General features: G+C 41.8%; 1 protein-coding gene across 1 annotated transcript in view; it reads left to right on the top strand.

Annotated features, from left to right (window-relative positions):
• PPP1R37 (protein phosphatase 1 regulatory subunit 37) overlaps positions 1 to 18,178 on the top strand; it is a 157,556-nt gene that overhangs the window by 38,493 nt on the left and 100,885 nt on the right. The window contains exon 2 of the mRNA XM_030544603.1: positions 11,387 to 11,484. Within this exon, the coding sequence (XP_030400463.1) occupies positions 11,387 to 11,484 (98 nt within the window). The remainder of the gene's footprint in view (positions 1 to 11,386; positions 11,485 to 18,178) is intronic.

The raw sequence follows: 18,178 nt of genomic DNA, 5'->3' as shown, positions 1-18,178 counted from the left end.
CATAGTGGTCCATTTATTCTGATTTTTAAAATCTACATAAATTAAAGATACAGCTCTCATTGAAATTTATTGGTTTTTGGGTGCTTAAAACTCCCGTGGACGACTTAAAATATTATACTAGTGAGGACTTTAAGGCTGGAAATTTCAAAAATTTGAAAGGGAAGAAAGATGGTGTGTATGTGTGTTTTTTTTGTTTTTGTTTTTTAAAAGGCACCCTGAGGGCCCTTTATTACTTCAAACCATTAGGATCTGGCTTCAGGTAAACCTGCTGTAGCTACAGATATGTTGCGTGGAAGACTGAACTCTTGAATCTGTCTCCTGTGCATAGTGGTTCACAGACAATGCTCTAAAGATGCACATCCTTTTTTGTGTCCTGCTCATTCTGAAAGCGTTCAGTTCAGGAGTTTACTAAATCATAATTATTCTAATTAGAATATAGCTTGAGCAAAAGGCATGGCTATTGTTGCCCTAGTTCAAAGGGAGTGGCTTTTGTTGAAATGTTCTTGCTTTGATTTTCAAGGCAAACTTGCTGGAAACTGTCAAGTCAGTACTAGAGACAAGCGGAGGCAATCGTGATGATGTTCTGGAGAGATTTAGATAAAAATTGTTTCACTAATTTATGGTTTTAAATAACATTAATGTAGTGAGTATGTATAGCTGTTCTTTGAAGCTAATTTATAATATTCTTTGTCACGTCAAATGCCATTGACTTGCTGATTTTGAAACTATTTTCTGTATGACAATAGACCCAACTTTTTCAAGGGTATTGCAGGGTTTAAAAAGTAACTTCTCTTCCTTTTCCCTTATTTGAATAGCTGCAAAATTGAGGCTTTAATTAGTTTTGTTAACCAATATGGTCTCTGTTCATTTTAAGAAAGGAATGTAATTTTTCTGAATGTACAATGTCTTTAAAACAAAAGTGACTTAATTAAAATGTTTTCCTGCATCTGGGATTTAAACAACTGGACAGAGAAGTCTTCAGAAACTGTAAACATTTCACTTCTGGTTTACTGTTGATTGCATATAATGGACAATAATGAAAATGAAACTGAATTTTTGTAACATTTGTCAAGTGTATGAAACTAAATTGTGCATTTCACAAAACGAAACATGCCGTGGTGCACTCTTTGCTTTAGAAGAAAGGGAATCTCTCTTTCTGCAAGAAGCTTGGAATGCGTAGGAGCCCTACTTGAACAAGACATGGGTCAGCTGAAAACTTTGTTCCCTAATCAAACCCAAGATAACATGAGCATGACAGGAAGGGCACATCACAGCCACTGGTACTGGCTGCTACATATGTTGGGTGACTGGGTGATGGCAGCTAGAAGCATGTTGTGTGTACTCGGAAAAACTGAGGTAATGTTGATGGATCTTGCAGTCTCATTGCACCCAGGCCAGTCATACAGGGACTTTCCTACCACATCCATGTGGCTGAGATGCACTATTCTGAATAAATAAGACATCTGCATTTCTCCTGTGCAAATGTGCTAACCGTAAGCACGTTCATGCTCACAGAGAGGTAGCTATCTCAGGGGTTCCATCCTAGAGTACTTGGATCCCTGAAAATACCAAATGTTACTTTGTTCTGGACATTTTATGAGGAGCACTTGCTCCCGTACTCTAGGCTGTCATCGTTCCTTTTCTGCTTCTAAAATGTCTTTAATCCAAACAATCCGGTTTCTATTGCGGAGGGTTGTTTGGGAAGCACTCTTGATGTGGGAGTGGGGAGGAATCAGCAAACCTCAAGATGGACTGTGCTGAGGATTTGAAAGAATCACTTGGATATCATTGTGATGGGCCTGGTATAAGAACTGAATACAGGATAGCACTGAAGCATCTGAGCACCTTGGAGTAAAAAAGTTGCATTTTATATTTGCAACTGAAAGACTTCTTCTTGATTACCTCAACACTGTTTTTCATATAAAACGCTAGATTTGTACACATCTCCCTGCCTTATATGTATGTAATTTAAAAAATTAATATATAGGGAATTGATGCAGTCTTGAATTGCAATTGCAAGCCACTACTCTGAGTAGACATAGAAAATTTATAGGATCAGGTCAAATCTAAGAACAGTGAAGAGACAAAACCTTAAATCTCTAACAACTGAAGTCTCAGTATCTCTCAAAGTCAAAACAGAGCCACATGGTGGCAGGTGGGGGTTAATTCCCTCTGACCCCAGAGATGTTGCTAATAAGGGCATTGTAGGGTGGAGGGAAGCTTAACACCTCTGACTCAAGTATTGTCAGGGCTGGTTAAACAGGTCCCAGCAACAGCACCCTATGTTGCTTTTCCAGACATTATTCCTTGGAGTCAGCATCATGTTGTGAATCTAGGTTTGACCTCTGTTGGAGCACTTCTTTCCAAGTTGAGTGGCCCAGCCCTCCCATCTTCCCTTGAAAGCTGTCTCAGTAGCTAGTTTTGGTCTCTGTGGGTTTATTACTCTATCTTCATTTTTAATTTAAAAAAACAACAAAAACTCAACTAGTCTTTGTATCTTCACTGAGTGATAGTGGACTCTTAGCAACTTCATATTTTCTACTCTTTAGTGAATGTGGTTCTGCAATATTTAAGTTCCTGTCCTCTGTATCAGAATATTCCATGGTAACTTCCGGGAGCTTGAGTCGGTGAATGTCTGGTATGTCTTCCTGCCTTACAAGTATTTTTTGATGTTAGGTTCCAGCCCCTCAACCTCCTGAAGATACCACTGGAGCACTTTAATTTCCAGGAGTTAAGATGTGTAACTTCTAAAGCTGGTAGAATTTTTCTGACCAGAATGTTTTCTCATTGGAAAATGTGGTTTTGTCCAAGTAACTCAGCCTTAAACAAAAGAAAAATCCCCCATGTACTTTGTGTAAATTCTTGAAGTGTGTTTCACGGTTCAACCCTTATATACTTATTCTTCAAGCAAATGTGTTTTATTTTCTGCAGTAGCGTTGTGGCCTGCATAGAGCCTCATGAGACAAATGATTTGGGCTTGGAGTGAACTCTAACTTTGCAGGAAAAAGATACACTATCACATTGTTGTCTTCTGGTCTCTCCTAAAAAGACTTGTTTAATTGGGATGAAAGTATGAGTTAAAATCTGAGCTGTCTTGCAGCAGATGAATGATCCTCTGGATAGCCTGTATGGGATTGCTGGCTTTGTTTTTGTGGGAGAAGTTTTATTTCTCAGCTGCTGAGGTGTCACTGGCAGATTCATGGAAAATTTACCAAACACATGCAATAGCCTCAATGTTCTGCAAGGTCTGGGTAAAAGAACAAAATATAAAAAAACATTGTGCCAAATATCCATCTGTAAACGTTGCAGCAATTATTAGTAGCCGAAAAGGATGGGAAAAGTGTGATTGGCAGTGTACTAAAATCCAGGCTTGTGGATTTGCAGAAGTGTTCCTATGTCAGCACTACAAATCAAAAACACAAGCAGGTCACAATCCTGCTCTGAAAAGTGACTCTGTATAAATGGCTCTGTGTATGGCAAAGTTACAGGACTGACTGTACTCTCTGTCTCACTTCTGGCCCCTCTGACTGCATCCCTCATGTGTCAAGCCTTGTGCCTTTTCCTTTTCAGGAGTAGAATTATGCAGTTCTTCTACTATTAGACCAAGCTCTAGGCTACACTGCCCTGCATATCAGCTGTTCTTACCCAGCAGGTTCGACTTCTGTGGTTTTTCCTTTGGGAGTCTGTAACCATTGATGTATATAGTGGCGAGGCAGCCTTCTTAAAGCAAAAACACTGTTTGTTTTTTACAATAGGAACAAAACACTTAGAGATAAATAAATAAAGATTTGTAAAGCAGCCTACACCCAGAAGACAAATCATGCTAAAAGGAATTGGTCTTTAAAACAAACTCTTGCTCTCTGTCAGATGAACTTTGTTTACTAAAACAAAATAAAATCAAAACCAGTTCTTGGTCATTTTAGCAATATTTCCTTGAACAGCAGGGTAAAAGTGTAGGTTCTCTCTAACAGAATATTCCCAGACAGTGTTGGTGTGTCTATCTGTTGCATGTTTGTGCTAGTGCTTTTGGAACAAGGAAGCTCAGACTTGTTCATATGCATGAAACATACGTAGGTAATATTAGAATAACAAGTAGCTTGCCGTGTTCCATCCTCAGAGGAGAAATTCAAACAAGTGCTAACTGTAGTTTGCGGTGAAGACATCTTACAGTACGTAGGCTTACCAAGGGAACAGACTCAATATTCTTAAACTCTGATTGTACTTGTGGCAGTCTAATCTTATGCACTTGCAGAATCATGGCAGTTGGAATATAACTAGATTATTCTGTGGTGTTATGAGGGAAAAGTTATGTATTCTCCTCATATTGGACATGTTATGCAGCAAGAGGGATGACAGCAATATTGTATTGTGCTTGTTAGGTGGCTTTGTCATAGGCAGTGGTACAAACCTACTATATCAGAACTCTGTTACTATCTGGATTTTCCAAAATGACTTTCAGGGACTGCATTAGAATTTGTGTGTGGCAGATGTAACTGGACATTTCTAGTGCTTCCTGGCAATTATATTAGTGATATAATTATCCTCCTTTATAATTAAATGAGGATCATTCTGCCCCAGCAGTCCACAGCGGATTATTACTACCTTGTAATTTGATCCATGCAAAATAAACTGCATTGTTTAATATGTTGCTCTTATTCAGCAGCTTCCAATGCATCAGAAACTTGGCATGCATTTGCTTTATTTTTAGGAAATGGTTTTCATGTCCATTATAATACCAGTGCGTGGGTCTAAAGCCAACTATAAGGCGGTCTTGGCAAACTCAGCAAACAAACTAACAGGGTTCAAAAAAGAACTAGATAAGTTCATGGAGGATAGGTCCATCAATGTTTATTAGCCAGGATGAGCAAGGATAGAGAACTATGCTCTGAAGTGTCCATAGACTCTGTTTACCAGAAGCTGGGAATGGGCGACAGGTGATGAATGACTTGATTACATGTTCTGTTCATTCCCTCTGAAGCACCTGCCATTGGTCACTGTCAGAAGACTAGGCTAAATGGACCACTGGTCTGATGTTGTATCGCCTTCTTATGTTCTAATAAGATCCAGTGGCTGGAAGTAGAAGCTTGACAAATACAAACTGGAAATAAGGTGCAAGCATTTATCAGGGTAATTAACCAGTGCAACAGTTTACCAAGAATATAATGAGTTCTCCATCAGTTGGAGTCTTCAAGGTTGGATGTCTAAGATACACTCTCTAGCTCAACCACAAGCTGTTGGATTTGATGGAGGTATGATAGAGTGGATTTCTGTCGCCCTGCTGTGTGGGCTGTCAGATGAGATATAGGAAATTAGTCCCTTCTGGCCTTAAATTCCATGAATCTGTAACATGAACTTGACTTATATGGAATCCCAGCAAAAATAAAATTTTGCTTTTTGCATCTGGCATAGATGTGATGGATGTTATTTATCTAGTGCTCCTAACTTTTGAGTGATGTAGTCTCTTAAGGAAATTCACACCAGCGCAAATCATTTGGTGTGGACACACTGCAATGTTGCAAACTATGGCTTACACCAATGGCATGTTTCCACATTAAACTGTATCAGTGCAACATTTTAGCATTGGTGCTGCATGTAGCTTTTAGTGATGTGCCTTTATCTCGTTCCATTAGTGCAAACTTCCTTTGTAGACAGGGCATTGGCACCAGAGTGAAGTGTGATCAAGATGTTGCCCTTAATTAGGGGATGGTTTTGGATGATAATGGTCAGTTCTCATGCAGTTCCCCCATGCTTTGGATCTTCTAAAGTTCTGTATGGTATGTAACACCAGGACTCTCCTTTTGCTGAACCACAGTAAGGGCTTGTCTACATCACAAAGTTGCAGCGCTGGTGAGGGGGTTACAGCGCTGCAACTTAGGAGGTGTACACATCTGCAGGGCATCACCAGCGCTGCAACTCCCTGTTTGCAGCGCTGGCCGTACTCCCGTTTTGTCTCGGGTGTAGAGGATCCAGCGCTGGTAATCAAATGTAAACACTTACCAGCGCTTTTCTTGACCTCCGTGGAATAAGCAGGTATCCCAGCATACCTGAGGAAGCGCCTGGTAATCAAGCAGGTCTCCTTCCCTGGTTTGCTCTCGCGTTCTCCGAACCCCGAGCAAGCAGGTCTCCTTCCCTGCGGTTTGCAGGGTGGTTCGGGGAACGCGAGAGCAAACCGCGGCGAAGCTGGTCTCCTTACCCGGTTTGCTCTCGCGTTCCCCGAACCTCCGTGCAAGCAGGTCTCCTTCCCTGCGGTTTGCAGGGGGGTTCGGGGAACGCGAGAGCAAACCGCGGCGAAGCTGGTCTCCTTCCCCGGTTTGCTCTCGCGTTCCCCGAACAAGCAGGTCTCCTTCCCTGCGGTTTGCAGGGGGGTTCGGGGAACGCGAGAGCAAACCGCGGCGAAGCTGGTCTCCTTCCCTGGTTTGCTCTCGCGTTCCCCGAACCCCCCTTGAAGCCGCCCAACAGCGCTGCAGTATGGCCACATCTAACACCACTTGCAGCGCTGGTTGCTGTAAGTGTGGCCACTCTGCAGCGCTGGCCCTATACAGCTGTACTAATACAGCTGTAACAACCAGCGCTGCAAAATTTTAGATGTAGACATACCCTAAGGCTCATCATATACATGGGTTTACGCACTGACACTTCTATACATTGTGCCTTTCATAAAGCTTTAGATTAAACTTTTAAAACATTTTTGTTTTTCTCAAACAGAATAACTTAAAATACAAACCTCCACATAGTGATGAATTCAACAGAATTTTTAATGCAAAATATACTGTGAAGACAGATGTTAGTGGGATAGAAAATCATGAAATCCTGTGAAGTATATTTACAAAGGAGCTCTTGTAGATTATTCTAGTTTCCTAGTACTAGTTAGGATTGTGTTCTACGCTGAACATGTTAAATTCTTCTTTTAGTTTGCTTTTGACTTCTTTAATTGATGGTGCCCTCAACAGACATGCCAAAGGTGTCAAGGGATTCGAAGGTAATGTTGTTTAATTTGCCTGTATACAATTTGTTTGGTAGTAGTTTGACTAATAAATGAAAGGAATTTGAAATGCTTCTGTGGTGAGAGAAATTCTATATCTATATCAACTTCACAAAAGTGTAAAAAATTAGATAAATCAATTAGCCAGGGGGAGGGCGGGAAGGGAAATTAAACAAACATTTGAATGATAATTAGGAGCTATTTAAGAACATTTTACTAGATGCCCTGAAGAACACAATTAAAGGCTACTACACTGGTTAAGACAACCTGCCTTATAGGAGAAGAGAATGTAACTATAAAATATAGGTAATAGCATTCATTTAATATACTTAACTTCCTTACGGCATTTGGTTTGATATTGTACAATAGTTTAATAATGAGAACAGCCAAAATTAATTTGGCACACATTAAATGAATTACATTGAGACCTGTCAGGCAGTTTTTAATTGTAGACTGGGAATCATTAAGTGGGTGTATTTCTACTGGGGTGGGGCAGGGATCAGTTCTTGGCCTTATGCTATTTAACACTTTTTGTAAATGACTTGGGAGAAAACAGAAATCATTATTGAAAGTTTGCAGGTACACCAATTAGTCTGACAGTAGGCGTAGGCAAAACAATGGAATGAGTGACAAGTGTATGTCTGGATGTATCTGTATCAATCTGCAAATGCCATTTTGTTCTGAAAAGCTATTTGTTTGTCAAACTGTTCTGTGCCTTCACCTGGCTCTGTAGCCTCCATTTTGAGCTAAAACACAGGAAATGTCAGAATAAATTCTTGCACCTAACAGAGGATTAACTGTGATGGGGCATTAACCTTGACCTATTCAAATGGAAACACCATTGGATGAAGAGCTGGTACCAAGGGAAACCCCTGCTGTCCTAGATGTTTTTTTGGGAATCAAAGAATAGATCATCTGATGGGCGTTGAGGCTGACTAGGTAGGTCACCTGCGAGACAGAGTACTGGAAGCTATATAAGGACAAGATCGCTGACCACTCCTGAACACGTGTCCAGCACAGGCTTCTCTTTTTGAAGTCAAGGAGAGGGGACCTGGACCCATGAAATGACATTGACCAGATCCCAAAGAATGCTCAAGAGTGCTGAGAGAACCGAGGCAGGGAATGGCATATAAGTGTTTGTTTTTTCTTTTGCATGGAGCTTATATCACTTGTGTTGTCTAAAAGTAAAGAGTGAGTGGTTTTGAAATCCCTCTGCAAAGTCTGATTTATTGCCTTCAACTGTCATGTCTCCAAAGAGCTAGTCAGTAAACAAGAGTACCCGCTAAGGTAGAGCTCTGGAGATGGGATGCTTAACTATTGGAGTCTTGGAGGGGTTTGGCGCTGATCTTAGGGCCTAGGGCAGCTAGGCTGCAGGGCCTTTCCTAGAATGGGTGCCAAACGAATCTAAGCCCAGGGACCAAGCCAGAAACCAAAGAGTGAGCACCTAGAACCTACCCAGACCCAAAGGCGCTTAAAAGCACATGGACTTGGCATGTTGATCCAAACACAGCAGCTTGGTGAGTGTCCAGCAAGGGGAGCTTGACCCATAGCAGTGACAGGCGATATAGGACTTGAAAGGCTAGAAATTTAAAGAACTATGAACAAGACAAAATAAGTCTTGTCAAATGAACTTCAAGTTGTTCCATGACAAGATTGCAAGTGTGCTTGATGGGATAATTGTTACAGTATACTTGGACTTCTGTAAGGTATTTGATGTCATACCACATGACATTGTAATTTAAAAATAAAACAAACTACCCCTCTACCTTGATATAATGACTGTCCTCAGGAGCCAAAAAATCTTACCGCGTTATATCAAACTTGTGTTGATCCACTGGAGCACGCAGCCCCCCCGCCCCCAGAGCACTGCTTTACCGCATTATATCTGAATTCATGTTATATTGGGACCTGTTATATCAGGGTAGAAGTGTATAGCACTGTGCAAAATCAATATTGCATGCAACTAAATAGAACAGAAGCTGTCTGATAGTCTGTGTATTTAATTGTGAATTAGCAGCCAACGGGGTGTTTCTAGTGGGGTTCCACAGGGAATGGTTCTCCCTTCAGTGCTGTTCACTATTTTATCAACAATCTGAAAGAAGATGATAAAACATGGCTGAGGTTTGCAAATTTATACAAAGGTTGTTAATACGTCAAATAATGAAATAGTTATGTGCCAATGATCTATCAAATCACTTGGTAATCTAGGTACGATCAAACTTGTATTTTAATGTGGTCAAATGCCAGGTCATACATCTGAGGACAGAAAATGTAGGCCATATTTAAAGGGCAGTGGACTAGAAAGTAGTGTCTCTGAAAAGGACTTTTGGCCTGTAGATAAACAACTGAATCAGAGTTTCAAATATGGTGTTTTAGCTAAAAGGGCGGATGTATTACTTGGCTATATTAACACAGGAATATTGAGCAAGAGTAAAGTGGTGATGTTACGTCTGCACATGACACTAGTGAAACCACTACCAGAAAAGTGTGTGAAAAAACTGTGTTTAAAAAAAAACAACAAAAAAAAAAACATGTTGAGCATTGGAGAGGATTCAGAGAAGAACTACAGGTGATTATTATTTTTTTTTTTGGGGGTGTTCTAGAAAATGTTCTTCACAGTGAGATTTAAGGAGCTAGATCTATTTAGCTTATCGGAGAAAAGATTAAGAGGTGACTTGATCATGATCTAAAAGTACCTTCACAAGGAGAAGATTTCTGATAGAGGGTTCTTTAACCTAGTCAACAAAAGTGTAACTAGATCTGATCAAGAGGATTTGAAGTCAGCAAAATTCAAAATGAAAACAAGATGCACATTTTTAATAGTAAGGATAACTAGTCATTGGAAATGTCCCCTACGGATGCTTTTGATTCTCCATCACTTGAAATCCTTAAAGATTATATCAGTTTCTAAAATAAGATCTAATTTAACAGCAAGGTTTAATGTCTTCCTCTGCAGCATGGGGCACAGGTCACTTGCAGGTTTAAACTAGTGTAAATGGTGGATTTGCTATAACTTGAAGTCTTTAAATTATGAATTGAGGACTTCTAACCTCTGGCAGAGTTACTGGTGTCCATTACAGGAGTGGGTGGGTGAGGGTTTCTGGCCTGCAATGTGCAGGAGGTCAAACTAGATGTTTAGAATGGACCATCATAAACTTAACTTCTGACATTAAAGTCTCTTCATAAGAAGAAATCACTGGATGCAATTCTCTGGCCTGTGTTATGCAGGAGGTCATACTGTATAATCGTAAGAAGTGAAATCTATGAAGTCCTTGCAAATCTATTTTTAGATTTATGCAAAACTAGTTACATTTGTTTGCTGTTGGAAGGGGCTTCTAAAATCTTTCCTGTATTTTGGTTCAATGCATTATTTGTTAGACTTCTTAGCCTAGCAGCCTTAAAGAATTTCCTTTTTTTTTTTTTTTTTATCTCAAGATTTTTGCTAAATATATATCAGTTGGTGGTAGTGTGAACTAGAACTGTTTACATCATGCTCTTGATTTTATGTTGAGATTTTTAAAGCAATAAAATCAGGGGTCTCAAACTCAATTTACCTTAGGGCCAGCGCCAGTCCTCAAATCCTCCTAGCGGGCCAATAATGTCACTGAAAATGGTGTTCAGAAAAGAAAATGTTTATGTTGTATTTTTTATTTCGAATTTCTTAGAAATAATAAAACTCTCATACAACTTTATACAATTCTTCACCTGCCAGAGAGATTTTAGTGTTTGCCAGACACCTGGCAACGCTTCAATTCTGTCAGTTTGTTGTTTGGCCTCAGTCACTGAGCAGTCGAAACCTTCAGGATTGCAGCAAGACGTGCATCAGATAGTTGTGTCCGGTATTTTGACTTGTTTATATTAATTATGGCAAAAAGTGATCCTGCCTCCATGGCTGGCTCTGCCTGGCGACTAGTGATGGTATCTCTGTCCATCTCTCCCTGCCAATGGGAGCTGCGGGGGGCGGCACCTGCAGCTGACATTGCCAGCAATGTCTCTGCATACATCTCTCCTCCGTGGGCCGCAGCGGGGAGATTCTCAGGCCACATATGGCCCGCGGGCCGGGACTTTGAGACTCCTGAATAAGATGGTTAACAAAGCCACACAGAAAACCAAGTTCATGAACACGATATGGTGCACAGACATAATGTGTACGTTATGGTAATATAGCTGTTCAACTCTTATAATAAAATATCAAATTAGATTCTCATTTTGCTTTGAACATCAATTGCCTGTTTCATATCCTGGCCATTTGAAATTATTCTGGGTGGGAAGAGCATTAGTTAATTATACACAACTCTCTCACTTTTATCAATGTAAGTGCCTGACACACAATTTATTGTGTAGCTGAGTGAATAAATTTGAATGTAAATGTAACCTTAATCTCTACCCCTTTTACATTTTCAGCCCAGAATGTGACTGTTGAGGAAATTATCATGGCCTACAAACAAGCCTGTCAGAAATTAAACTGCAAACAGATACCCAAACTACTGAAGCAGATACAGGTATTGTGGATATTCTTACATATGCAGCACAAAATTTAAATCCTGTTTAGCTCCTGGAGTACGACTGACATGGAAACACTAGAAAAGTCAGCTGCAGCCATATCAGAACTGAAAATATAAATCTGCTGAAAACAGACCCTATGTTGATACTTAGAATAATTTTCATGCCGGTCAAATATGGAAAAACAATAGCATTGCTTTCTAACAACTTGAGGAGGTCTTTTAGCAGATGAAAAAGTGTTGCAGGATGCTAGTATCTAAAATATTTGTTACCAAAATACTATGCATAAATTATTTAATAAAATATTAAAGAAGTCTGGGTTCTTGCCTTTAGTTCTTAAATGGTTTTCTTTCTGTACGATGCTTACAGATGGGCTCGTTTTTGTACTGAGTTTAAAGAAGATGGATACTAGTTTTCCCACACAGCTTATGTATTGTTTCTATTTTGTGCTGCATTAATTATTTTTTGTTTTCTCAAGTGTGGGAATAATTAAGTTTGTGTGTTAACCCTACATTGGTTTAAGTTCAGGTATTATTTTTTTTTCAGAGATTGTATATTGTGACATGTAAGGAGAAAAGAAAAAGGAGCATGCAGCATAAATGTTAAATGTAAAGATATATATGAGAGACTGTGGCAGGAGTGGGAGGTGGAAGCAGTAGAAGAGCGAAGGAAAATGACAACTACTCTTGGGGGAGTGAATTTTCACAGGGGGATGCTACAGTACTTTTCTAGGCAGTACAGGAAAGCACTAAGTGAACCAATCAGCTTGCATGCTTAGGAGTGTGTTTTAGAGAGAAGAATTTTATATAAAGTCTTACATAGACCTATACAGAGGGTTACTAGGATTACATTGCCATGTAGTACACATTCAGCACTGTACTAAAGTATAGACGATGTTTTAATTTCTTAAATTAAATATTTTGGTATTTTAAAATCAGTTTTGTGTTTCTCATAATATGCTTGCACTGACACTTGGAAGTAGGGTGGAATGTAATTACAGTTTTAAATGGATGTTACATTGTAACTTTCAGAATGTCTGAAGAGATTACTGAGCTGATGGTATCCAAAGGTTGTGCGATCTTAATGCTAAATGTTTCTGAAAAGTCAGTTTAGGGCACTGATTCTCAACCTATTTATCATTGTGGGCCACATATTGAGAACCATAGTGCCGCCCCCCCCACAGATCCCAGCACCCCCCACCCACAGACCCCTCCACAGAGCAGGGCTAGGAGCTGAGCCCCATGTAAAACCAGGGACATTAATAATACTTAATCAAAATAACTGTCCTTTCTAAACTTCCTGGGTTTGATTTTTGTGAAATACAGAAGCTATATTCTTGTTAATTGTTGCCTACATATAGTAGACTAAAAGCATAAACCTATTAGCAGTAAATCAACTAGACAAAAACTTTTAATTCAGCCATCCCGTGATGTAATGGGACAAACACAAGATAAAATTCAAGATCCTGGACCTCCTCTTCAAGTCCTTAATAGCCAAGGGTGCTGTTCTCTTAAGTGACCACTTCTCCCTACTGCTAGGAATATTCTGGAGTGATGCAAAGGGGATATGTCTTGCTTTTTTTAGAGCACAATAGAAGACACATCGGTTTACTCAAGTCTTTGCTTATTAGAGGTAGCAGCTATTTGGCTGGCCAGGCATCCTGCTCTGAACTTGTCCCCAAGGAATTAAACCTTGTGGAGTCGCTACTCTCCAGATTGCCAGCAGCGAGATGCAGCGTGATCCCCTTCCAGGGTGATGCTGAGACTAACTCTGATATTTGGTATTTAGCGGTCAGCAGCCATAGCAATACCGCTCAGTGTTTTTTCAGACAGTCCTCCCTTCCTGTGCAGCAGTAGGATAACTGCAGAAAGATCCACAGGTCCCAAAGAAAGAGGCCCTTTGGTTCTGGGGTTCAGCCGGCTGGCGCATGTCTTCTTCCTTCTTGCCCCCACCCCAGGATCTCACAAGGACCCATTTTTAGTTGTATCCAGGACAGTGATTCAGTGGTAACCTCTCACCAGTCCCCTTTTTGGGGGGCAGGCTGGCTTGCTTTTACAGTGCTTGATTACAACAGACTAATGGGTCAGAAGCATGTCAGATCAGGTTATGCCGTACAGTTCCTCTCCATCCCTCCATCCTGTCCCTCTTCAGGGACCCCTCTCATGAGAGACTGCTCCTTAAGCAGATTCAGTCTCTACTGGCCTTGGGGCTGTGGTGGAGGTCCCCAGGCAGCATCGGGGACAGGGATTCTACTCCCAGTATTCCTTTGTTCCCAAGCCCAAGGGAGGGATGAGACCTATCCCAAACTTCCCCACTTCAACAAATACATCAGATATGTGAGTTTGCGGATGGTCGCCCTGGCAACTGTACTCCTTGCCCTAAATCACAGTGACTAGTTCTCAGCCCTAGACCGTCAGGACATTTATTTTCATGTAGCAATTCTCCCGAGCCATAGGAGGTTTCTCTAGCTTGTTGTGGTGGGCCGACACTACTAGTACATCATGCTGCCCTTCAGTCTGTATTCTACCCCCCAGGTCTTTACCAAATGCATGACAATGGTGACAGTGTACCTCTTCAGGAAGAGGTAAATTCATGTCTTCCTGTATCTGGATGATTGATTACTGGGCGGGCAAGTCCTCTGTCATGTCCAGTTCACTGTACACCCACTCGATCATCTGGGTCCCATCCTTAACAGCGGGAAATCAATATTGGTTCCAACTCAAAGAATTAAGTTCATTGTGGACTGGATAGACTCTCTGAATTCTAGAGCATTTCTCCTGACCGAATGATTCCAGTCAATTAGCTGCTTATTCTGGACCTGTAGTCCCGATCCTCAGCTGCAGTCTGAGTATAACTGAGGTTGCTAGGCCATATGGCTTTGTGCGCATAGGTAGTCCAATATGCTATGTTGCTCCTTCGTCCTCTTCAAATGTGACCGAAGTTGTCGATCTGTCGTCAGCACTGTCATCCCTTGGGCAGACTGGTTTATCTTCCTCCACCAGTCTTGGTAGTGTATGGTTCAGGACAGTGTGTACTAGGGCATTCTCTTCGCTTGGTCTCCGCCAACCAGAACAGTTGTCACCACTGCCTCCTCAATAAGCTGGGGAGTGTTGGAGTTGCTGAAGGTTCAAGGCCTGTGGTCGGAACAAGAAGCTTTTCTACACGAAGTCTGGAGCTTCATGGCATCTGCAGTGTTTGTCAGACCCTCCAAGATCACATCGGGTCTCAGTGGTTCTCATACTCACTGACAGTACCATCGCAATGTATTATGGGAACAGGCTGGGGAGCTCATTCCAACATGCCTTGTTGGGAGGCAGTGAGAGTCTGGCAGTTTTGCATCAGGAAGAACATTGCCCTCAGGGCCAATCACTTTTCTGGGTTCCATAATCACCTGACAGCTCACCTCAACTGGAGTTTCTCTCAGAATCACAAGTGGTCTCTGAAGCCCAGTGTCCTGCCATCTGTCAGTCTGTCTTTTCAGTCTGGGGCATTCTGACAATTGATCTGTTTGGTGTGAGAAAAAAGAAGAAATGTGAGCTGAAGGGGGATCGTCTCAGTCCTGAGCTACTTGCTGCAGCATGGCCAAGAAAATGTTGGTTCTCCGATCACCTCATGTTATTGATCTGGCCTCCCATATCCCTTCCCCCTTCTACTGACTCAGCATTACGATCAGGTTTTGCATCTATTACTTAGCTCCTGCATCTCACAGCATGGCTACTGCATGGTTAGATGGGGAGGAGGTGGCACAGTGTTTGGAGGCAGTGCACCAGGGTTCCCAGTGAGAAGCCGTCCACCAGGGTTGTCTGTTCGGCCAGGTGGGATCGGTTTTGTGTATAGTCATTAGCCTGGGGAGTTCAGCCAATGCAGGCTTGTATCCAGAACATCTTGGACTATCTGTTACATCTTCAGTCGTCTGGCCTTGCACTTAGTTCATTGAGCGTCCATCTTGTGTCAGTTTAGGCATTTAATCCACCAATTTATGAGAAGTCTGTGTCTTCAAACCCCATGGCAGTCTGCTGCTTGACAGGAGTCCCTTTTCTCCACCCACTGGTTAAAGAGCCAGTTCCCTTATGGGATCTTAATAATGGTTTAGCGGCTCTTTTGGTATCTCCATTTGAGCCACTGGCAACTTCCTCTTCTATGTCAGAAAACTGCCTTCCTTGTGGCGATAACATCTGCAGGGAGAGTTTGTGAGTTGAAGGCTTTGATGGTAGAGCCTCCTTACGTACAAATTTCCAATGACAAAGTGACCTTGTGGCTCCACCCTACATTTTCACCGAAGGTAGTTTTTCAGTTTTGTTTGAACCAAGTTTATATATCTACGGCTGTTCTTCCCTAAGCCACATTTAACCCCAGAGGAGCATCATCTCCATGCTTTGGATGTCAGGCAATGTCTAGCATTTTTCTATTCCTCACCATGTCTGTGTGTTTCATATGCAGACCAAATGAAGGGTCAAGTTGTCTCTTCCAGGCGGATAACCTGCTGTATCACAACAGCATATGAAATAGCTCTGTGCCCCCTCAAGGGGGTATAAGCTCATTCCACAAAAGCTCGTGACATCGACAACATTTCTGTATTGGACATTTGCAGGGTGGCCTCTTGGTCCTCAGTGGTTTGCAGAAGTATGCAGAATGCCATTACGGCTGCATCCATATCAGATGCAAACTTTGTGAAGGCAGTCCTTCTTGAAATAGACTTCAAGCCCAGCCTCCTACGAGGACTGTTTATGAGTCATCTACACAGAATACATAGCTGCATCTACTCAAAGAAGAAAAAAACTGTTACCTACCTGTAACTGTTCTTCGAGATGTGATGCAGATATGTATTCCATGACCTTCCTTCCATCCCTCTGCATCAGAGTCTGCACTTCTGACCTTCAGTGTGAAGGAACTGAGGGGCAGGGTGGGCCAGACAGCACTGCCCTTATACTTCTGGGAGCAAGAGACGCTGCAGCCATAGGGCGTGAGAGCCACCACTACAGGTAGTGCTAGGTAGAGTTTACTGGCTCTGGTGCATGGGAGATGCACACCAACGTAGGATACACATCTGCATCGCATCTCAAAGAACAACAGTTACAGGAAGGTAACCATTTTTTCCATACTGCTCTAGCAATTTTGCCTACCTGTGAACTTATTTGTATTATGGTGGTTCGTAGGGATTAACTGAGAAGAGAGCCTCATTGTACTAAGCACTGTAAACATAAACTGTTCTTGGGGAAAACTATTGTTTTATCGCCTAAATGGACAAAACAGATGAAAGCTTAAGGGACATAAGGTGTGAGCAGAGTGATGGATGCAAATGTCACGTTAGCTCCATGATGGAGATGGTATTTTTTGCTTCTGTAATTCTTTGTGTGATGTTTGATCAGCTAAACAAAAAAGCAAAGGCAAGGAGAAGGGAGAGGGCAGGGAAGAACAAGGAAAGATGGGAGCACCAAAGTCAGGTGAAGTGAGTGAGGCTAGTGGGAAGGGACTGTGATGTGGAGGGTGGGAAAGGGCTGGCGCAAACAGCCAGTTGGTGCAGGGGAGACAATGACCAGAGCTAAAATTGTAGAAGGGAGTCTGATGACATCACCAATGTCTCATGGTCACAGTGGCAGAACATGCAGAGGTTGTTTCTGTGTCTGATCTGCCAGCTTGAGAATTGCTCTGCCTTCCAGGGAGAGAAGTTTGGCTCCTTCCTGGAATTCTTTAAGACCACATGGCTTGGAGGTGGGAGCTGCTGCATGGAATCTAGTGTCTTCAGAGCAGGAAGTGTGGGGAGTCACCTCTGCATAGTTCTGGGTCTAGAAGATGCGGGTGGGGGAAAGGGTGGCCCCAGTTGGGTCCCTCCCCCACCAATGTCACAATTCCTGCTGAGACTGTTTCTGTGTCTGCTCCTCCTAACTTGAGTTTCTGTGAAATGTTAACAATTGTATAATCCCAGTACCATCTCTCAAAAATCATGAATCAGGCCCCTGAAGTCGTGCAGTTGTCTTAAAAATCCTGAGATAATTTTAAAAAAAGGTGTTGGGTCTCTTTATTTGGTTTCTGCGCTGTTAGAGTGCACTTGGATCTTGTTTTCAAGGTTTTCTCCACAGAGAGCTAGGAACTGTTTTTTTTGAAAAATATCTTCACTCAAGCAGTTGCGGCATTAAGAAAAACACCCAATATGGCAAGAGTTGGCAACACTGCTGAATTCCAAAGTCAGTCCTCCTAGGTACTCATGTTCTTACTCTTCTAAGCCATATTAGGGCCATGTCTTGACTAAGAACATAGGTTGTGTTCTAAAAACAATGTTAGCCCACACTTTTTCAGTATCAAGACCATAAGCAGATCTTCACATTTTAGTGTAGATGGGGCAAGTCATGTTAGGGTTGACCCAAACCAGCTAACATTGACTTAACCTGTCCACACTAGATACAACAGCAATTTTGATAGTTAAACATGTGTTTTTAAACTGCTAGCTCTTTTCCTACTCTATGTATGGCCTGTGGAGGTAAGAGAAGGGGCGTGGCTGCTGTAGCCGAGTACACCAGTAAGGACTCTGGAGCAAAAAATATTTGTACAAAAATACTTAGACTGCCAATGAAGAAGCCCACTCCACTCCTCAATACCTCCATCAGAAAAGAGTCTAAAATTGCCAACATAACTCAATATCTCTCCTTCACACCTATCAGGGCTCCCATCCAACCCTTCCTAAAGACTCACTGC

This window comes from Gopherus evgoodei, unplaced genomic scaffold (genome assembly GCF_007399415.2).
Source record: "Gopherus evgoodei ecotype Sinaloan lineage unplaced genomic scaffold, rGopEvg1_v1.p scaffold_34_arrow_ctg1, whole genome shotgun sequence".
Classification (NCBI taxonomy): domain Eukaryota; kingdom Metazoa; phylum Chordata; order Testudines; family Testudinidae; genus Gopherus; species Gopherus evgoodei.
The sequence above is the reverse complement of the archived record's forward strand: the minus strand, read 5'-3'. Positions and strand labels throughout refer to the sequence as shown.